At 57.2% G+C, this 13,068-nt stretch overlaps 1 protein-coding gene across 2 annotated transcripts; it reads left to right on the top strand.

Moving 5' to 3' along the window:
* The first annotated feature begins 1,474 nt into the window (after nucleotides 1-1,474).
* On the top strand, nucleotides 1,475-10,515 carry CYTH2 (cytohesin 2). 2 transcript variants are annotated; one of them, XM_040252392.1, is made up of 12 exons: nucleotides 1,475-1,689; nucleotides 2,517-2,664; nucleotides 2,763-2,829; nucleotides 3,845-3,963; nucleotides 5,226-5,306; nucleotides 5,783-5,895; nucleotides 6,014-6,162; nucleotides 6,717-6,828; nucleotides 9,646-9,722; nucleotides 9,827-9,898; nucleotides 9,999-10,153; nucleotides 10,247-10,515. In XM_040252392.1, exons 1-12 carry the CDS (start codon nucleotides 1,671-1,673, stop codon nucleotides 10,332-10,334), a joined length of 1,200 nt encoding a protein of 399 aa, XP_040108326.1. In that variant the 5' UTR covers nucleotides 1,475-1,670; the 3' UTR covers nucleotides 10,335-10,515. The 2 variants fall into 2 exon arrangements, with proteins under 2 accessions (XP_040108326.1, XP_040108324.1); XM_040252390.1 differs by lacking the exon at nucleotides 1,475-1,689 and adding an exon at nucleotides 1,728-2,233.
* Nucleotides 10,516-13,068: the final 2,553 nt, after the last annotated feature.

Below are 13,068 nucleotides of genomic sequence, written 5' to 3'. Positions count from 1 at the left end.
CAGGATTGAGGGCAGGCACTGTCATTGCCCATCAGCCTGTCCCAGTGCTGCGTCAACCCACTTCCCCCCCTTCCTGTTTCCCCACCTCCCTTTATCCTGCAGAATCTCCAGATAATAACCGGATGGGATTAATTAGCCACCTCTGGGTGGCTGGAGTAGGCAGCGGGACAGTGGAAACCCAATCATGAAGAAGGGTGTTAAATTGGAGGTGAAGGGACAGGAAAAGGGTTCTGTTTGGAAGGGGAGCCAGTGGGGTCAAGACTGGCACAACCTGAGTTTCTGGTAGGGAGGGCAGAGCCTGAGCCACTCATAAAGGTCATTGAGGGGATTAGGAGGCTCCATGTCTAATCTATCAGCTTAACCAGGTCCTGGCCTGGAATCTGTCCCTGCCTGCCGAACTCTGGGACGATGAGTGAGGCCCAGGCCCAGACACGACCCTCAGACCCAATTTGGGACCTGTCCGTGATGGGGGTGCCCAGTTTCTCCCTCCGAGCCAGGCCCCTGCACCTCTTTTGCCTTCAAGGAATGGAAATGAGAGGCGGGGGAGGGGAAATGGCCTCAGATGCCAGAGGAGTCGGAGAAGAGGGAGTTTAAGAACAGCAAGAGTATGAGAGGAGGGGGACGCGAAATGAGACAGAGAGGAGGGAAAGGACTCGGAGAAGGGAGAAGGGGTCAGAGGTGGAAGGATGCTGAGGAAAGGGGAATTGTCCTGGGCAGGGAGAGGATGCTAACACAAAGGAAGGAGTTTGGGGGAGAGAGGGAGGAAACTGAGAGGCTTCGAGAGGCAGGAAGGCAGAGCCTGTCCTTTCACTGGATTTGGCCTTCCTCTATAGTCCCATTCTCCTCTACAGAGACCAAAAAGCGCAGCATTTGGAAGAAAGAGAAAGTCTTTTTTTTCACCACTCCTTGACTGAAGAGGCTGAGGTGGATGGGAGAGGTCAAAGGAGGGGGGTAAGGAAAGGGTCTGCAGATCGGAGAGGCCAGTACATTTGAGAAAGGGGGCAAAAAAGAAGGTGAGCCAAAGCGGCTCCCGGTTGCTTGGCAACCACTGCGGTCAAAAGCCTGGCGGGCCAGCTAGGAGGTGTGGCTCACGGAAACAACAGGGAGCTGTGGCCCCGCCCCTAGCAACAAGCCTAACAAAGTACCGCCCCCTAGCAACGTATTGCTATAGGCCCGGCTGGATTGACCTGGTATCCTATTGCGCAGGCGTAGTCCTCCCTCTGCGTCCGCTTAGTCCCGCCTCCATGCAACTCCTTTTCGAGGCTTCTCATTGGAGGGGAAGCCTGCCAAGAACCCTTTGGTTTCGGAGGCGGGGACCGGCCCCTGCTCTCACTCCAATTGGCCCCACAGACCGTCTACTTTGGGCTGAACATTGCTACGCCTGCTCCTAGTGCGCCTATTGGCCCTGGAGGGCGATCCTTCGGTTTCGGAGGCGGAACAGAAGAGAGGGCACGCCGTGGATTGGGCGGTGTCAAAACGAGGGGCGGTCCCTACTGGCGGGGCGGTTGGGAGACGAAGGGAGAGTCTTTTCAGCGCTGAGGACTGGCGCTGAGGAGGCGGCGGTGGCTCCCGGGGCGTTTGAGCGGGCTCACCCGAGCCCGCGGGCCAACGCGGATCCAGGCCCGACCGGCGGGACCGCCCCGGACTCCCCGCGGGCCTTCCTAGCCGCCATGGAGGACGGTGTCTATGGTAAGTCCGGGAGGGGCGGGGCCGGCTGGGAGCAGATGGAGCGTTTCAGCCCGAACGTTCCGCCGCGAACGACCTCCTCCCCCCACGACGCGCGCCTTGAGAAGCTTGTTCGGCCTTGTCGTCGCCTCGCTTTTGTGGGGCGCGGGACGGGCTTCCGGCAGGGCAGGAGAGCGGGGCGTTCCAGGCCATTGTTTGGGCCGAGCCTGTTTCCGGTGGCAGCGGGAGGGGGTGGGATGGAGCGGCGCAGGCGAGGCTGAGGCGGAACCATTCCCTCTGGAGGGGCCGGGCGAGCCCAATGCCTGCCGGGAGAGGGGAGGGGGGCTTCTGGGGACGGTGGGTGGGGAGAAATCGTGGGGGCCACAGAGATTCCGCTAGGGCCAGGGCGGGGGCCTTCGATGCCCCGCCCCTTCCTTCACTCTCGCAAGCTGTCATTAGCTTCCCCTGCCATGGTTACTTTCCATGGACCCAGGAGTCCGGGCACCCAGGTCCCCAGCTACCTCGCCAAGAATGGAGGCAGAAAACCAAGGCCTCAGGCCCCTTGCAAGTAATGAACCGCAATGTCAAGCTTCCAGCCCCTTTCCCCTGTAAACCTTAGAGTAGAGGCTCCAAGCCCCCTTCTCTTCCAAGGACTAAGAGTCTAGATTCCCAGCCCTTCCTCCCCTGGACTGAGGAATCTAGGCCCTCCAGCCCCTTCTTCCACTGACCGGAGGCGGGACTCTTATCCTCATCCTCCCCATGAACCTAGGAGCTCTGTCCGTCACCAGATTTCAGAAGTCCAGGCTCCCAGTCCCCAGAACTGATCTCCCGCTCTTGATCCCCTCCCCCAGAACCCCCGGACCTGACTCCGGAGGAGCGGATGGAGCTGGAGAACATTCGACGGCGGAAGCAGGAGCTGCTGGTGGAGATCCAGCGCCTGCGGGAGGAGCTCAGCGAAGCCATGAGCGAGGTGGAGGGTCTGGAGGCCAATGAGGGCAGGTGAGGGCTAGGGCAGGGAGCCTGGGGGTCATGGGGCCAGGCGGGGGCCAGGGATGCCCAGGCATTGACCTTGCACCCTCTGCTCTCTGCCCCTGCAGCAAAACCTTGCAACGGAACCGGAAGATGGCAATGGGCAGGAAGAAGTTCAATATGGACCCCAAAAAGGTGCTTGGGGCCACAGGGCTGGGATCGGCCAAGCTGACATCCAGACAGGATTCTGGCATCTCCGGGTTCCAGAAGTGTGGTGGTTAAAGGTCTGCCTTAGGTGGACAGAATTGGTCCTGATCACTGGATCCAGATATTGGCAGTATTTGTTCCCTGAACACTAACCAAGTGCTTCAGCCTCCTGATCTTTGTGTATGCTGGAACTTCTACCTGAGTGGTCCTCCTCTCCTTTTTGCTCATATTTTAGGACCCATTTCTCTTGTCACTCTTGAGTCCCCAGGAGGAGCTTGATTGAGTCTGGTAGGGAATATGGACAGAGAAGTGCCATGACAGAGAGAAAGAGAGGTACTGGATTGTGGACACAGAGGAGTGAGCCTGGTGGCATCAAGGAGGGCTTCCCTCAGGAGGACATTTGGGTCAGGTGAAGGATGACTTAGTGTTCACCCGGTGGAGAAAAGATGTTCGCTCGTTCATTCTTTCATTTCACACCATTTCCTCAGGCTTCCCTCTGGGCCGCGGCTCTGCTAGGTAATGCATAGGACCCAGTAGGGTTTGATGCTGCCTTGCCCTCAGGGAGCCCCTAGATGCAGATACTAAAACCCAGAGTGAGGGGTCCTCGGTTCATGGTCCTCAGGACACCAGGAGAGCCTGAGAAAGACCTCCTCCAGCCTGAGCCCTCACAGCTTCTCGTGAACTGATGTCTTCTAACATTTTCCCACTTGATTCTTCTTGCCAGAAGCAATGGTAGTTTGTAAAGTCATTCAGCAGCATTCACGGAGCTCCTGTTCCTTGCCAGGTCCTGCTCTGGGAGGACTGGAATTAACCAGGCAAAGGCAGAGGGAGTAGTAGATGCAAAGTCTAGGCTACGGGAGAGGCGGTGTTTAGGGGCCTGGGAAGAGCCTGAAAATGAAACTCAGGCCCTGCTCTGTTGAGAATGGAGGTGGGTTTGGAGGCTAAGGTTTCTGGGGGTGTCTTTCTGGGCATGCCAGCACTGAGACCCAGCCCTTCCCACCAGGGGATCCAGTTCCTGGTGGAGAATGAACTTTTGCAGAACACACCTGAGGAGATCGCCCGCTTCCTGTACAAGGGCGAGGGCCTGAACAAGACGGCCATTGGGGACTACCTGGGGGAGAGGTGAGAACCATAGTCCCTGCACCCAGCACCTGCTGGGCATCTCCTCTCTGCCCCTTGCACCCAGCTTTTGCTGAGGAGAGGCCCTGATAGATCAGCCTTGCAACTGGACTGTGACAAAATGGACTGACACAGAGATTGGGGTGGGGGACCTTTTGAGGAACCCGGGGATCATCTGTGAGCATGTGGAGGGTATGGGACCTTTGCGGACATCTGAGCAATGAGGGGACCACCACCCATTTATGTCAGGACAGTGGAGAACATTTGTGGGTGGTATGGGAGCGTGAGAACCATTGGAGACAGCTGGTGTGCATGGGAGCTACGTGGGCAGTGATTCAGGAAGTGGGAGGGGTCGTCATCAGTGGATATCTGGGGAGCATGAGGGGCCCATGGACATCTGGAAACATGGGGGCCATTTGTGGATGTCCGGGGTCTGTGGACCACCTACAAGCATAGAGTGCATGAGACGTCGGGAGTGTATGAGGACCAGCAGTGGATGTCTAGGGTGCCTGGGAGTTTGTGGACTTCTGGGACACATGCAGACGACCTTTAGATGTTGGGTGTGTGGGGGGACCATCTGGACTCCCAGGGTGCATGGGGACCTTCTGTGAAGTCTGGGAAACCTGGGGACCATCGGTGCACATCCAGGACGTGTGGAGGCCGTCTGAAATGTCTGAGGTGCACGGGACTGTGTGAGATGCCCAGGGTTTGTGTGGACATCTGGGTTCTGTGGAACTTTCTGGATATCTGTGGTGCAGAGACTGTCTGTGGGGCAGCTGGAGGGCATGGGGACTGGAGAGTCTGGGAGCATGGGGGTCATCTCTAGCTGTCTGGGGATCGCCTGTGGACATTCGGAGTGCATAGGGACAGTCTGGTTGTCTGACATTGTGGGGCTGGTTTTGTGGGCATCTGGGTTGCCCCAGGACTCTCTGTGGGTCTCTAGGGGATAGGAGGCCATCTCTGGGCATCTGTGAAATCTGGGGTTCATCAGAGATGACCAGCAGAGCACATTGGCTGTGTTTCTCCCAACTGCACAGAATTCCAGCCACACCAGAGATCTTAAGGCAGATGGTCTTCCCAGGAGCGTTCTAAGTGTCCCTACCCCTATGCCAGGCCGGTGATTGGGGCTTGGCCAAAACTTTCACTGGCTTCAGAGGTAGCCACTGTGCAGAAGAGGGGCCACAGCCTCCTCAGTACTTCGCCTCCTCTCTACCCCCACCTGCCCAAGCCCCTTCCTGCCCGTGACCTTGTCCCTATCCTCCCAGGGAAGAGCTGAATCTGGCAGTGCTTCATGCCTTCGTGGATCTGCATGAGTTCACTGACCTCAACCTGGTGCAGGCCCTCAGGTGAGAAGGATGGGATTGAAAGGGCAGGAAGGGACCTGTCAGGGCTTTCTTTACCAGTGATGATCACCCCCTCCTGAAGGCAAAAACAAAACGAAAACTTAGGGGATGGATTGCACGTGAGTGTTGCCAAAGTCCGCAGTAGAGCCTCCTTTAGGCATAGCTGTATCCAGGCACTTGAATGGAATGGGAAGGACAGCTTTTGATGGTGCTCGCCACGGGGTGGGCGCTGCTCTCAGCAGACCCTCCTCCCACGTGACGGCAGAGGCCCCAAGCAACCATCTGTTCCATGCAGCAACCTTGGTAGAAAGAAAGGGCGTTTCCATATACATCATCCAGAGCTCCTGGCCGGCGCTCAGTGGTCAGGTTGGCCACAGGTGTGGCGCCCTCATTGGCCACTTCCTCCCATGGGCACTGAAAGCGGGTGGGGGGTGGCCCCACCAGTCCTGGCATCTACCCTCGGCTCATCTCTGCCGCAGGCAGTTCCTCTGGAGCTTCCGCCTCCCTGGAGAAGCCCAGAAGATCGACCGCATGATGGAGGCCTTTGCCCAGCGCTACTGCTTGTGCAACCCTGGGGTTTTCCAGTCCACAGGTAGGGGCCCAGACCCTAGGGTCCTGGGGAAGGAGGGAGCTGGGGATGGGGGGGACTTGAACTCCTGGATCCCGGGGCTCGCATGCCCCAGTCGTCACCCCATGACTCTCTGGTGCAGACACGTGCTACGTATTGTCTTTCGCCGTGATCATGCTGAACACCAGCCTCCACAACCCCAACGTCCGGGACAAGCCGGGACTGGAGCGCTTCGTGGCCATGAACCGGGGCATCAACGAGGGCGGGGACTTGCCTGAGGAGCTGCTCAGGGTCAGGCCCCCTCCCCAGCCCCCTCAGCTCCATCCCCCTTTCTCTTCTCAGTGCCTGAGCCCCCTTCCACCCAGGTTCACTGCCTCGCCCACCCATGGACTGCATGGTCACACCAGCCTGTCCAAGTCTTCAGCTCTTTCTCTCTGGCTGCCTGTCTTTGTCTCTGTGTTTTTCATTTTATTTTTTCTTCTGTTGCACCAGGCAGTATATGGGATCTTAGTTCCCAACCAAGGATTGAACCCAGGTTCCTGGCCCTTTGACTCTTTGAGGGTCTTGGTCTGTCCCATTTCCCCTCGTCTGTCTGTCTGTCTGTCTCAGAACCTAGCAGCTCTTCCACTGTCTCCATCTCTGCATCTTTTTTGTTTCTCCCTCCCTCCTCGTCGGAGCTCCCTCCACTCTTCCCCCTTCTACTTCCCTTTCCTCCCCAGGCTCCTCCCTCCCTTGGCCATCCCACCCCGAGGCCTCACTGGCTCCCAGTGAGCCCCATCCCCACTGCAGTAGCCCTGGGAGGATCCCAGGAGCCCTGAGGTGCTGACTCTGCCTTCACCCCTCAGAATCTGTATGACAGCATCCGAAACGAGCCCTTCAAGATCCCTGAGGATGACGGCAATGATCTGACCCACACCTTTTTCAACCCGGACCGAGAGGGCTGGCTCCTTAAGCTGGGTACGTCCCTTCCTGACTGCTGGCTGCCTCTGCAAGTGGGGGAAGTTAGCAGGCCCAGGTTCTAGACTCAGTTTTCGCACATAGCCACTGTGTGACCTTAGGACAATGATTTGACCTCTCTGAACCTCAGTAGCCACATCTGAAAAGTGGGGTTGAGAACAGGATCAGGTCTCTTGTGCTGGGCCCAAGCCTGGGGCTGGCCTTGGAATCGGTGCTGCCTCACCCCTTCTGTTCACCCACACGGGTTTATGAAACTCCTCCTCCGTGCTGGGCCCTGGTGTAGGGACTGAGGACGCAGCCGAGAACCAAAGAGCAGAGGCCCTGTCTGCGGGGAGAGTGTTCATGACTCAGGCTGCCCTCAGCTGTAGCAAACAGAACAACCCAAGCAACTGGGCCTTTTACCTTGCTTGGCAGGAACTCTCAGGGAGTCCAGGGCAGACCCACTCTGAGACTCCTGTATTTTTATCCCCACCTCCTGTGGCCTCCTCCTCAGCCCTGTAGCATGGTGGCTGTTCTAGAAGTGTCCTCCCTCCCCAGATGTCGCCTGTAGGCAGTAAAGAGCCTGCAGAAACGGTCCTGGAATGCCCCGATGCACTTCTTGGCTGGTCGGATTGGTTCCTAGTGGGGAGGGGAAGAGCTTCCCAGGTGGCACTAGTGGTAAAGAACCCTCCTGCCAACACAGGAGACTTTAGAGACAGGGAGTTTGATCCCTGAGTTGGGAAGATTCCCTGGAAGAGGGCATGGCAACCCACTCCAGTATTCTTGCCTGGAGAATCCCATGGACAGAGGAGCCTGGCGGGCTACAGTCCATGGGGTCACAGAGTCAGACACGACTTAAGTGACTTAGCACGCACGTGGAGAGGGGACGCACCCTGGCTGACTTAGAATTGGGAGCCCCTGGCTACGGTGGGATGGGTGGGACAGAGGCTAGTCCCCCTTGGAACATGTGGCACCAGCGGACTCTGGTTCAGTTAGCAGAGGTCTGGCAAGGGTAGCTGGCTGAGGTTGGAGCCGTTCTCCACCCCAGCTGCCTGGGAGATTCACCTGGAAACCACAGGGGCCAGGCCACAGGCTCGTGAAATCAGGGTCTCTGTAGGCAGGATAGGCCATCGGTCATGTTGAAAGCTCTCCAGGCGGTTCCCAATGTGTGGCCCAGGTTGAGAACTGCTGGCTCAGAGCCAGACCTGGTAAATAGTAGGTGCCGAGAAAAGGTTGGCAGTGGCTTTTTAATGGAAACGTGTTGAGTGGCTGCCCCAGGGAGACAGAGAATCTGGCGAGGAATTACAGTGGAAGCAGCCCAGACAGGGGAGGGGTCCAGAGGAAGCTTCCAGCCCGGGTGCAGGCTCAAGGCAGACCTTTCCTCCCTTCAGGTCTCAGTGTCTACCCTCTGGTGGGGTGGCAGGGGGTGCACATGGAATTGTGCTCTTAGAAGAGGGACTCTCTTCTCAGGCCACAGAGGCAGGTCCCTGATGCACACAAAATGTGGATCACTCCTTTCAGCCAACTTGCTGGGGCAGATGGATTCCTGCAGCAGCTCCAAGGGAGGCAGACAGGCCTGGGGGATCCCAGAGGAATTTAGATGCTTCATGGAAGGTCAAATGATGCCCCTGGCAGTGAGTGGGCGGGGAAAGAAAAACTGGAAGGGCAGCTTCCTGAAAGACTAGTTCTCTTCCAAACTGCACCCCCCTGCCCCCCGCCCCAGCCGCAGGACTCCCTCCCATTTCTTGGATGAGGAAACTGAGGCTCGGTCACTGTCCAGCAGCCACAGGGCAGAAGTGGTGTTGGACCCAGATTTGACCAGAGCATAGCACAAGGTTACTAGTAAAAGGTACCTCTTAAACAGTGAAATACAGGAAAGGGGATCAGTGGTAGTGGTAGCGGTTATAGTGAAAAAGATGGTTAATAAAAGTCTTTATTGCCGCTGTTTACTTCTTCCGGGACCACAAGGAGCCCAGAAGCAGGTCACTTCGCAGCAGGAGGGTGTGGATCTCCAGACGGGGGTCCAGAGAGGGCAATTGGTTGTCCTGAGGTCACACAGACAGGTCCTACTGGTGCTAATGGGGGTCCCCACGCCCACCTTGACCCAAGGACTGGGGGTTTCCTCTTCTGCCACTTGGGGATGACTTCCCCATTGTCACCGTGGCAACAGAGGGCCTGCTTGGCTGGGATACGTCCTGGGAGTGGGGCTGGAGTCAGGCACTGATGCTGGGAGGTGCTGGTGGCTAGCCCCACATCCTGGGCCTCCCCGGAGGGACAGGGTCTGGCCATTACCCCCTCGTGTGGATGTAACTGGTTTTCTTCCCTCTCTCTCCCTCCCTCCCTCTCTGCGTGTTTCTCTCTGCTGTTTCCGGCTCTCTCTGTCCCACCCGCTACGCATCCCTCCCTGCCCCCACCCACGGCTCTTGGGGGCACTCCACTCTTCTGCCCTCCCTCCTCCTCGCCTGGTCCTGCCTGCTTTCTCGCTGTCTGCCCCAGGAGGTAGGTACACAGCCGGCCCCATCCTTGCTGCCCAACATGACACAAAGGGAGGGGACTGCCCTGGCCTCAGGGCCCACAGGAGAGGGACTGGGGGCCCGGACTCGGGTCCACAGACAGGCTTAGAGAGCGCAGAGCCCCACGCTGGCGGGTGGACCGGTTCACCGGGCCCAGACTCCTCGCCTGTCCCTGCTTGTCTGTCTTCCCACGCATCGCTTTGGCCTAGGCCCTGACAGCCCCACCTTCCCTTCGCTCGCTCTGTCTCTCGCCCCTTTCCCCGCCCTCTCAGAGGCCCCCCGCCCCCCTGTTGAGCCCAGGCCCCCTCCCCCACTTCCCTTCCAGGGGGCCGGGTGAAGACGTGGAAGCGGCGCTGGTTCATCCTCACAGACAACTGCCTCTACTATTTTGAATACACTACGGTGAGGGCGAGGCCGGGGGCGGGGCCGGGGCCCGGACTCCCAAGACCGAGGGTGGGGCGCGGGGGAGACTCGGAATCTGAATCCCGTCAAACTCGTTCTCTCAGGACAAGGAGCCCCGAGGAATCATCCCGCTGGAGAATCTGAGCATCCGCGAGGTGGACGACCCCCGGAAACCCGTAAGACCCTCCCTGTGCCCTGTCCTGGTGGTGATGGAGGGCCCCTCTGACCCCAGGGCTGGCACTTCCTAGCGGTCCTGCCTCTCCCTTGTCTCCCCAGAACTGCTTCGAGCTGTACATCCCCAACAACAAGGGGCAGCTCATCAAAGCCTGCAAAACTGAGGCCGACGGCCGGGTGGTCGAGGGGAACCACATGGTGTACCGAATCTCGGCCCCCACGCAGGAGGAGAAGGACGAGTGGATCAAGTCCATCCAGTGAGCAGGGGCTCCCGAAGTCCTAGGGGAGCGGAGGGTGGCCGAGGGCCCAGGCTCCTCAGCCCTCACCCTGGGATCCCACCCCTTCCGCAGGGCTGCTGTGAGCGTGGACCCATTTTATGAGATGCTGGCAGCAAGGAAGAAGCGAATTTCAGTCAAGAAGAAGCAGGAGCAGCCCTGACCCTTTGCCCCCGACTCCATTATTTATTTCGGAGCTGCCCTGCCCGGGTGGCCGGACCCCTGGGCCTCGGGGCTTCGGATCCTGGTTCCTCATTTGGAAAATTCATCACCTCTAGCTCCTCTCTCGTTATTTGTAATTAGCAACCCTGTTGGTAATCTTATTAATTATTTAACCACTTGCAGCCTGCAGACCCACCTCATTTCTTGGGGTTCACGGAGCTAAGGTGCTTGGCAGAGCTGGCCCAGCACCCCCATCTGTGACCAGGGCCCGGAGTGCTGATCTGTTGGTAGCTTTCATGACATGTGAAAACGGTGCTGACCATGTAGCCCCATGGGTGCGTCTCCAGGATGGCTCAATTCTGGTCTCACCTGTAGGCTGCGAGGGTGGAGTAAAGGGTGAAGCTTGGCTTGACTGGAATTAGCTTTCAGTTAGAGCTGCAGGGCACTGAGAGTGCAGGTATACAAAGCTTCCTGGACAAGGTGCACCTTGTCGATTCATTCTAGACGTTACTTGACATCCAGACACACACTTGTTCCACCTTTGCTCCCATGGGCTTGTGGTCTTGGAGGAGCAACACAGATCTGATGGGCTGGGCTAATGCTTTGAGGCCAAAGCTAGGAGCCAGAAGAGCTTTGAAGGGGGATTGCTCTGGGAGGGCGTGGAAGGACAAATCTGGAAAAAGGAAGGATGAAGGTTGGAGTGTTGGGTACAGTGAGTGGAAAGGCCATGCTCAGGGTGCTGGGCCAGAGGTCAGTGCTGTCGGAAATGGGCTGGGTCTGCCCAGTGTAGGTGGAGTGGGGCTTTGGGGCTGGGGGCAGGGATCTGGGCAATTTGAACTAGGTTTCTCAGCCACGCAACGATCATCCTTTGGAGGTCATTTTAACACTAGGCAGAGAGAGCGCTGAGAACCTGCAGTTTTATAACATCTTTCCCAGGAATCTGACAACCTCCTGGAGTGTAAGGACCACTTCCTCTGAGGGTGAAACCTTGGAGGGTGGGAAACCCCTGAGCCTCAGGTCCAGGTCTATCCCCTGTTCCCTTCCTGCTTGGAGTATGCCTTCCAGCTTGGGGTGTCCCCAGAGAACAAAAGTGCACGGATCCCAAGAGGGGTGTCTACAGGCCCATGTGTCTCTCCTATGTCCAGACCTGGAGCTGAGGGGGATTTAGTACAAGAAACCACAACCTCAGGCCCAGGACCAAGCCCAGGCTGGAAGGGAAATCTGTTGCCTGCGGATGTGCCAGAGTTGCAGTTATTCCCACCTGTTGTGTCCTCTGTGTCCCCGAGGGACTGAATCCCTAATTGTCGAGTGCTGCCAGTGAAGTGAGGAAGATTTGGCCCCACCCTTGGCCAAAGGCTTCCACAGGCAAGAAAGTTACTAAATGCTGCTGTTAACAGCGCCGAGGTAGTGTACTCTATGAGGTGAGGCTGCTGGACTGCACTTCCCAGCAGGCGGTGCAGTGCTGGCCACCCTACTGTTGGGAGAACCATTCCAGAGGTCTGGGAAATGCAGTTTCTTAAGACTTGGCTGTCGGGTTTCCCGTAGGCTGATCCCCCATCCCCTCCTCCACTACATAGGCACTTAGGCATGCTGGGAAAGGAAACCCGGCCTGCTCATTTCAACCCCAGGGGCTGATGGGAAATGGAGTTCCCAAATGAAATAGAATTCCCAACTCCTCTGAAAGGTTCCATAGAAATGGAGCCATTGATCCAAGAAAGTCATGGGAAATGAGGTCCCTGGATTAATAGAGAGTCCCACCACAATCTTCCCCTTATTTTGCTCTACTGCACAGACTTCCCTGATGGCTCAGTGGGTAAAGAATCTGCCTGCAGTGCAGGAGATGCAGGTTCTATCCCGGAGTCTGGAAGAGCCCCTGGAGAAGGAAATAGCAACCCATTGCAGTATTTTTTCCTGGAAAAACTCCATGGAGAGAGGAGCCTGGTGAGCTACGCTCCAGAGGGGCTCAAAGAGTCAGACACAACTGAGCGACTCCAGTATCCTTCCCTGGAAAATTCCATGGAACAGAGGAGCCTGGCAGGCTATAGTCCATTGGGTCATGAAGAGTCGAACATAACTCCACACAGAACACATGGGATGATCCCATAGGTACTGAGTGCCTACTGTGCGGAAGTACCTGGCTCAGTGGAGATGCCCCAGAAGAGCTTTCCAGGCATAGCAAATGGCTTGTGCTGAGACAGGAAAGTATATTATGTTGGGGTAAGTGACAGCAGCTCAGTGTGCCTGTACAGTAGTGGTGCAGTGGGGATGGGGTGATGGGAAATGAAGGGAGTGCCTGGGCCCAATCATTTGGGGCCTGGACAGCTGTGTTAGGACTTTGAATGTATCTTTAGCTAAAATGGGAAGCCCTCCAAGGGTATTGATGCAGGAGAGTGATGTATTTGGAATGATGTTGCAGGAGTCGTCTCTGGCTGCTGCAGGAGAATAATTTGGAGGTGAACAGGGCCGGTAGCAGGGGGGTAAGTTAGGAGGCTGTGTGGTCATCCAAGTATAAAAGGGTGTGACTAGAGCTGGAGAGACCTGGACCCATAAGAGTCATTTTGGAAGAGGAGCCTGTGGGACTTGGAGAGGGCTGGGTCAACTCTGGGGTTCTTGCTTGAGCAACTGGTGAGCAGCCAAGTCATTTACTGAGATGGCCAAAGAGGGGCTTTACGGGGGAGAAATCAATGGTGGTTTGGCTAAATTAAGCTGGAGATGCCCGTGGAACGTTCAGATCA

This window comes from Oryx dammah, unplaced genomic scaffold (genome assembly GCF_014754425.2).
Source record: "Oryx dammah isolate SB20612 unplaced genomic scaffold, SCBI_Odam_1.1 HiC_scaffold_13, whole genome shotgun sequence".
NCBI lineage: Eukaryota > Metazoa > Chordata > Mammalia > Artiodactyla > Bovidae > Oryx > Oryx dammah.
This window is presented reverse-complemented; position numbering and strand designations above follow the sequence as displayed.